General features: G+C 39.2%; 1 protein-coding gene across 1 annotated transcript in view; it reads left to right on the top strand.

Annotated features, from left to right (window-relative positions):
* Positions 1-2,837: 2,837 nt before the first annotated feature.
* Positions 2,838-9,411, top strand: part of LOC149427739 (mitochondrial disaggregase-like) — a gene marked incomplete at its 3' end in the record, with an annotated part of 120,526 nt that continues 113,952 nt past the window's right edge. Inside the window, exons 1-2 of the mRNA XM_089667717.1 lie at positions 2,838-3,362; positions 6,547-6,598. Of these exons, the coding sequence (XP_089523843.1) occupies positions 3,026-3,362; positions 6,547-6,598 (389 nt within the window). The remainder of the gene's footprint in view (positions 3,363-6,546; positions 6,599-9,411) is intronic.

Below are 9,411 nucleotides of genomic sequence, written 5' to 3'. Positions count from 1 at the left end.
AATGTCCGCCGCAGTCCCGCAGTCCTGCCATAAGTCGCTGATCGCCATTATTAGTATAAAAGAAAATTAAAAATCCCAGTATCTTTCCCGCCATTTGTAAACGCTATAACTTTCACGTAAACCAATTAATTTACACGTATTGGGTTTTTTTTTTTAGCAAAGACGTGTCGCAGAATACATTTTGGCAGAAATTTATGACTAAATTTGATTTTTGCATTTTTTTTTACTGGACATGTTTTATAGCAAAAAGTCCAAAATATAGTTTTTTTTCCTCAAAATTGTCAGCCTTTTTTTTTATAGCGCAAAAAATAAAAACCGCACAGGTGATCAAATACCACCGAAAGAAAGCTCTGTGGGTAAAAAAAGGATGTAAATTTCATTTATGTACCATATTGCATGACCGCGCAATTGTCCGTTAAACTAGCGCAGCGCTGTATAGCAGAAAAATGGCGTAAATTGCAGTATCTATCCCATAGTTTATAGACGCTATAACTTCACACAAAGCAATCAATATCCACTTATTGGGGTCCTTTTCCCAAAAACATGGAGCCGGAGACATTTTGGCCGAAATTTATAACCAACTTTGAGTTTACTATATATATTTTATAGCTGCAAATAAAAAATATTGTTTTTCTTCCAAATTTTTGGTCTTTTTTTGTTTATAGCGTGAAAAATAAAAAGCGCACAGGTGATCAAATACCACCGAAAGAAAGCTCTATTTGTGTGAAAAAAAGGATGTGAATTTGGTTTGGGTGCAGCGTTGCATGACCGCGCAATTATCAGTTGAATTAGTGCAGCGCCGAGTAGCAAAGAGAGGCGTGGTCATTAAGGGGGGTAAATCCTCAGGAGGGGTTAATATTACTATTATTACAATTTTTTTATTAGTATTATTTATTTATTTCAGGTACTTATATAGCGCCATATTATTATTATTATTATACTTTTATTATTTTTACTACTTCTATTATTATAATCATTACTACTATTCTTATCACTTTTATTAAAATTACTATTATTATTACTTCTATTATTATTACTCTTACCTAACTATTTACTTTTATTATTATTACTATTATTACTAAATATTATTTGTATTACTTTTATTAATATTACTATTATTACTATTTTTACTAATAATAATAATGTTGTTGCTTCTACTATTACTCATTTTTATTACTAAGACTATTATTTCTATTATTAATATTATTATTACTTTATTATTTACTTTTATTAATATGACAATACTAATTATTATTATTTTTAATTTTATATTATTATTATTATTATTGCTACTAACCATTATTATTAATGGTATTACTATTATTTATATTATTAATTCCTAGTATTAATACTTTCATTATTTCTATTATTACTACTTTATTATTTACTTTTATTAATATTACTAGGATTACTATTCTTAATTATATTACTATTATTACTTCTATTATTTCTATTTTTTATTATTAACGCTCAGATTACTTCTATTATTGTTATTATAATTATTACTAAGATTACTTTATTATTTACTGTTATTAATATCACTATTATTACTAATTATTATTATAACTTTTATATTATTATTATTATTGCTGCTAACCATTATTATTAATAGTATTACTATTATTATTTATATTTTTTTTATTAATTCCTAGTATTAATACTCACATTATTTCTATCATTACTACTTTATTTACTTTTATTAATATTACCTTTATTAATTATATTACTATCATTACTTTTATTATTACTATTTTTTTATTATTAAAACTCAGATTATTAATATTGTTATTACTATTATTACTTTAATTTTTACTGCTATTATTATTACTATTATTACTAATACTATTATTATTATTACTATTATTACTAATTATTATTTAGACTATAATTATTACTACTGCTATTATTATTACTAATTATTATTACTAATTATTAATACTATTATTATTACTAATTATCATTAATTCTATTATTAATACTACTGCTATTATTATTACTAATTATTATTACTAATTATTAATACTATTATTATTACTAATTATTAATACTATTATTATGACTAATTATCATTAATTCTATTATTAATACTACTGCTATTATTATTACTAATTATTATTACTAATTATTAATACTATTATTATTACTAATTATTAATACTATTATTATTACTAATTATCATTAATTCTATTATTAATACTACTGCTATTATTATTACTAATTATTATTACTAATTATTAATACTATTATTATTACTAATTATTAATACTATTATTATTACTAATTATCATTAATTCTATTATTAATACTACTGCTATTATTATTACTAATTATTATTACTAATTATTAATACTATTATTATTACTAATTATTAATACTATTATTATTACTAATTATCATTAATTCTATTATTAATACTACTGCTATTATTATTACTAATTATTATTACTAATTATTAATACTATTATTATTACTAATTATTAATACTATTATTATTACTAATTATCATTAATTCTATTATTAATACTACTGCTATATATTTTTTTTTTATATTATTAATACTATTACTACTGCTATTATTACAATTACTACTATTCTTATTACTTTTTAAATATTACTAGTAGCACTGTGATTATTAATAGTATTGCTATGATTACTAATTTTTAGTATTGATACTCATATTATTTCTGTTATTACTATGATTCCTCTGATGTAACCACGTGTAATTCCTCTCTTTGGACTACATTTCCCGGCATGCCCCCTCTCGTCCAGTGTTGGACAAGAACGTTGTCATGTGACCCCTCTCCGTGGTGACGTCAGACTCAGAGCTGTGAGGCTGACAGACGGGGGCGGCCATCTTGGTGTGTCAGGCTCTGACAGCCGGTATATCGCCGGTTCTTCTCATGTGGAGCTCCCGAGTATCCGGGCTCGGTATCTCCCGGCACCTCTTTCCCCGCCTGGGCCTGTCACCCGGTGCCGGGAGAGCGGGGTTCCGGTGCGGCGGATAGCGGCTACAAGCCATGGGGCGATGGGAGTTCAGACGGACGGCAGGGGGCGCACGGGGTACGTCGGTCCGTGTGATCCTAGCACAGGCAGTAGGATGCAGTTTCAGCGGACGGCCAGCAGAGGGCGCGCTGGCTGTTACACTCTACCAGCGTGTAGTATAGAGAGCAGCCTGCAGTTTCACCTTTCTGACAGCAGAGGGCGCGCCAGTCTCATCAGTCCAGAAGACAATCTGCAACTCCTGGAACGCACCAATGGGGGGCGCCAGAGAGACAATGGACAGAATAATGGGAACCACAACCCTGCACCCCTATTCATCGCTGCCGGCCTGCTGGCTTACGGCTACAGCGAAGGAAATCCGCGTAAGGGTACTGCTGATAAGTATTTATTTCATGAGTGCGGGAATTCAACCAAAGACATGAAACTGAGCCATTAATTAAACACATTTTTGTTTTACATTTATTATTATTATAACTATATGAGAAAATATGAATATAATAATACATTTATGATTGAATTTAATAATACATTTAATTTTTTATTAGAAAAATATTATTCATTATTAGAAAAATGAATTACATTGACTTTTATAAATCCACGGAAGAGTACTGCTATCAAGTATGTATTCAATTAGTGTGTTCATTCAACCAAATACATTCATTTGATCGATTAATTAAACACATTTATTTTTTATGATGATTATTAATAATAAATGTTTGCTATAAATATATGATGCATTAAACTTTAAATTATTAATACATTTATTAAATACTTTTATTTATATATATGATAAATATTATTATTATTTGGTTTTTATTATAAAATGCATTTTTATTATATTTATTTTTTTTGATTTTTATCATATTGTTAAATGTATTTATTATAATATTAAATGTATTCATACATTTCTTTTAATCTGCAGAATAGTACTGCTATTACATATTTGTTTAGTGAGTGTGGTAAAGCCACAAAGACAGTTATCATTCATTACAATTCATGTATTATTACAATTATTATTATTACAATTATAAATTATGCATTCATACACAGTATCCCCCAGAAGTGAGTCCCCCCCCCCCCCCCGGACTGTATACAATATATATATACACAGTATCCCCCAGAAGTGAGTCCCCCCCCCCCCCCGGACTGTATACAATGTATATATACACAGTATCCCCCAGAAGTGAGTCCCCCCCCCCTCCCCCGGACTGTATACAATATATATATATACACAGTATCTCCCAGAAGTGAGTCCCCCCCCCCCCCCCCGGACTGTATACAATGTATATATACACAGTATCCCCCAGAAGTGAGTCCCCCCCTCCCCCGGACTGTATACAATATATATATACACAGTATCCCCCAGAAGTGAGTCCCCCCCCCCCCCGGACTGTATACAATATATACATACACAGTATCCCCCAGAAGTGAGTCCCCCCCCCCCCCCCCGGACTGTATACAATATATATATACACAGTATCCCCCGGAAGTGAGTCCCCCCCTCCCCCGGACTGTATACAATATATATATATATACACAGTATCCCCCAGAAGTGAGTCCCCCCCTCCCCCGGACTGTATACAATGTATATATACACAGTATCCCCCAGAAGTGAGTCCCCCCCCCCCCCGGACTGTATACAATGTGTATATATATATATAGTATCTCCCAGAAGTGAGTCCCCCCCTCCCCCGGACTGTATACAATGTATATATATATATAGTATCTCCCAGAAGTGAGTCCCCCCCTCCCCCGGACTGTATACAATGTATATATACACAGTATCCCCCAGAAGTGAGTCCCCCCCTCCCCCGGACTGTATACAATGTATATATACACAGTATCTCCCAGAAGTGAGTCCCCCCTCCCCCGGACTGTATACAATGTGTATATATATATAGTATCTCCCAGAAGTGAGTCCCCCCTCCCCCGGACTGTATACAATATATACATACACAGTATCTCCCTGAAGTGAGTCCCCCCTCCCCCGGACTGTATACAATATATATATACACAGTATCTCTCAGAATATATATATATATACATTGTATACAGTCTGGGGGAGGGGGGGACTCACTTCTTGGGGATACTGTGTATATATATATACACATTGTATGCAGCCCGGGGGGGGGGACTCACTTCAGGGAGATACTGTGTGTGTGTGTGTGTATATATATATATATATGAGTATACAGTCTGGGGGGGGGAACTCACTTCTGGGGGATACTGTGTATATATATATATATATTACAGTCCGTCGGGATTCACTTCTGGGGATACTGTATATATACTTATTATAAATACATTATGTTTATTGAATACATTTAATATTATTATTAATACATTTTTATTATGCAAAATAAAAATATTTATTAAATGTATTAATTAAATTTTTTTTAATCTGCAGAAGAGTAACACTATTAAGTATTAATTTAATTAGTATGTTAAACCAAATGTATTTATCAATTAATTAAACACAATGTTTATTATTTGTATGCTATAACTTATGCATTAATATATACATTATGAATGTAATTAATTGAATATATATATATATTTTTTTTCTAAATTATTTTTATTATTTTTTAAGTGACCCCCCCCAAAAAAAAAGGTTTTTATATATATATATATATATATATATATATATATATATATATATATATATATATATAAAATCAGACTTCCCTTTTTTCATTGATTTTTGAAATATAAAATCCAATTTTAATTACTAAGCTAGGACTGGTTATTTCTTGCAGACCTTAACCTGCTTATCTGCTGGAGATAAAGTGAGAAGACATTCCAGAACACATTCATTGGACGCTCAGTGGGAGGGTCTGCCCCTGTACTGTAGTCACGTGACCCATCCCGGGGTTCTGATAGGGAGCTTAGTGAGCTGTAGCGCGCAGGGCCCTCTGATTCCTCCTGGATTCATTTTTGAAGCGCTGCGTACACTGTCGGCGCTCTATAAATCCGCTGCCCATGTTCTACAAGAACGCGCTGTTTGTGTGAATGAGCCCCCGGAGACAGCAGGCTGTAATTGCACCTTTCTGACGCTAGAGGGTGCTCCAGTCCCATCAGACTGCACAGGTAGAGGACAGGCTGCTGTTCCTGCAACACACCAATAGGGGCCGCCAGAGAGGCAATGGACAGAATAATGTGAACCCCAACCTTAACACCGTCCACATTATTACAGGAGTGCGCTGTTTGTGTGGATGAGGCTTCTGTAGTTGCACCTCGCTGACTGTGGAGGGCGCGTTCCCCAACACAGGCGAAGTACAGGAGCAGGGGGACGAAGGAACTGGGATATCCCGCACACACAGTACCGCTGCCTTGGTTGCAAAATGTAAACATTTCATGTCCTATATTTATGGCGGATAATGAGAACCTTTCCTAGGAGGGGCTGCCGCTTCTTCCCTCCTCCTGGAAATGCTCGCTGCCTGGCCGCTGTCATCCTCATCCTCCATCTTCAGCACGTTCTAAAATATCTGAGCTGGAACAGATACGCAATTCGTTGTCCGGGTGTGTAACTGACATTTCTGTCCCCAGGTGAGCAGCTGCTGGAGGCGGCGCGGACCAGCAACTTCCAGGAAGTGGACAGGTGAGCGGCGATCATCTCTCCTATGTACGTAGATCGGCAGATCTCAGCCATCGGGGGCCACTGATATCTGCTGCATTCAGCCCCCTCTGTGCCCAACCCCCTCCCAAGCTCCCCAAGGGCCTCCAGCCAGATCCCCTAATCTCCTACAGTGCCACCCAGCTCCCCTCAGTGTCCCCAAACCTCCTACAGTGCCACCTGGCCCCCCTCTGTGTCCCCAAACCTCCTACAGTGTCCCTCGGCCTGCTGTAGCATCTAAGAGCACGCCCATAGTTCCTCCATGCTCCAGCAGAGTGCTCATCAACCTTCCACAGTGCTGCCCATCCCTCTGTGTCCTCAGACCTCCTAAAATGCCCCTCAGCCTGCTGTAGAGTCTAGGAGCACTTCCTTAGTTCCTCCATGCTCCAGCTGCGTCCCATCAACCTCCCACAGTACTCCCAGGCAACCTGAGAGTCACGAAATTCCGACAGCACCCCCCCCCCCCAATATATCACAGTACCCTAGGCCCAACATTCAACAGTACTGCCCAAGCCCCACATAGCCTACTTTCAGGCCTCCAGCTCCTCAAAGTGCCCCTGATCTCCAACAGTGTCCTCTGGTGCCCCCCACCCTCAACATTCCACATCCCACTGTTGTAGAGCCTCCTATAATGCTTCTGGCCTCCAGCAGTGTACCCCAGTGCCCCTTGGCCTCCTGAGAGTTCCCAACTCCCCCGCAATGCCCCCCCAGGCTGCTGCAGAATCTCCAGCTCCCCATAGTGCCCCCCGTCCTACAACTGTCTCCCACAACACATTGCAACCTCCCATAGTCTTCTTGTAAAGCCCCTTCCAGAACCCCTATTCCCCAAGAACCGCCAAGTCTGTTGCAGGGTCCCCAAACCTCCTCCAGAACCCCTGCAGTGACGCTCAGCTCCATCCAGAGCTCCTAGTGATTTTCAAAGCCCTCTAAATTTTTCCACCCACAGACCACCGAACGCCATATTTGTTTTTTTTTTTGTTCAGGCATGGAAGGCTTTGGAAGAGTTTATGGGGCCCTTGTCGATGGTTGAGAACCCCGGCCATAGATCATGTCCCCCTTTCCTGCCCAGCAGTGTGCAGACCCAGCACAGGTCCACAGACGGGTATCAACCATGGCAGAACATTCCCAGCACATTGAGTTTTGGTACTGAGGATGACTCTCGTCATAGATCTGGATACAATGCTAGCAGGCTCTGTGCCGCCCCCTAGTAAAGAGAACCTGTTCTCAATGTAGACTTCTATAAGTAAAGTTCCCGTCTGAGAGCAGACACCAGAACATTCCCCTATGACCTTCATCAGGCAGAAAAGCTGCTCCTTTGACCCTCTTTTGAGGGTCACAGTAAGTGAGTACATGGGGCAAACATTCCCTGTCCACCCTATGACCTTCATCAGCCAGAAAAGCCACTCCTTTCACCTTCTTTGAGGGTCACAGTAAGTGAGTACATGGGGCAAACGTTCCCTGTCCACCCTATGACCTTCATCAGCCAGAAAAGCCGCTCCTTTCACCTTCTTTGAGGGTCACAGTAAGTGAGAACATGGGGCAAACCTTCCCTGTCCACCCTATGAACTTCATCAGCCAGAAAAGCCGCTCCTTTCACCTTCTTTGAGGGTCACAGTAAGTGAATACATGGGGCAAACCTTCCCTGTCCACCCTATGACCTTCATCAGCCAGAAAAGCCGCTCCTTTGACCTTCTTTGAGGGTCACAGTAAGTGAGTACATGGGGCAAGCATTCCCTGTCTGCCCTATGACCTTCATCAGCCAGAAAAGCCACTCCGCTGACCTTCTTTGAGGGTCACAGTAAGTGAGTACATGGGGCAAACCTTCCCTGTCCACCCTATGACCTTCATCAGCCAGAAAAGCCACTCCTTTGACCTTCTTTGAGGGTCACAGTAAGTGAGTACATGGGGCAAACCTTCCCTGTCCACCCTATGACCTTCATCAGCCAGAAAAGCCGCTCCTTTGACCTTCTTTGAGGGTCACAGTAAGTGAGAACATGGGGCAAACCTTCCCTGTCCACCCTATGACCTTCATCAGCCAGAAAAGCCGCTCCTTTGACCTTCTTTGAGGGTCACAGTAAGTGAGTACATGGGGCAAACCTTCCCTGTCCACCCTATGACCTTCATCAGCCAGAAAAGCCGCTCCTTTGACCTTCTTTGAGGGTCACAGTAAGTGAGAACATGGGGCAAACCTTCCCTGTCCACCCTATGAACTTCATCAGCCAGAAAAGCCGCTCCTTTCACCTTCTTTGAGGGTCACAGTAAGTGAATACATGGGGCAAACCTTCCCTGTCCACCCTATGACCTTCATCAGCCAGAAAAGCCGCTCCTTTGACCTTCTTTGAGGGTCACAGTAAGTGAGTACATGGGGCAAGCATTCCCTGTCTGCCCTATGACCTTCATCAGCCAGAAAAGCCACTCCGCTGACCTTCTTTGAGGGTCACAGTAAGTGAGTACATGGGGCAAACCTTCCCTGTCCACCCTATGACCTTCATCAGCCAGAAAAGCCACTCCTTTGACCTTCTTTGAGGGTCACAGTAAGTGAGTACATGGGGCAAACCTTCTCTGTCCACCCTATGACCTTCATCAGCCAGAAAAGCCGCTCCTTTGACCTTCTTTGAGGGTCACAGTAAGTGAGTACATGGGGCAAGCATTCCCTGTCTGCCCTATGACCTTCATCAGCCAGAAAAGCCACTCCGCTGACCTTCTTTGAGGGTCACAGTAAGTGAGTACATGGGGCAAACCTTCCCTGTCCACCCTATGACCTTCATCAGCCAGAAAAGCCACTCCTTTGACCTTCT

Source organism: Staurois parvus, unplaced genomic scaffold (assembly GCF_062004578.1).
Source record: "Staurois parvus isolate SC_StPar_1 unplaced genomic scaffold, SC_StPar_1.0 ptg003532l, whole genome shotgun sequence".
Classification (NCBI taxonomy): domain Eukaryota; kingdom Metazoa; phylum Chordata; class Amphibia; order Anura; family Ranidae; genus Staurois; species Staurois parvus.
Note: the sequence above shows the minus strand (reverse complement) of the source record. Positions and strands in the feature narration are given on the sequence as shown.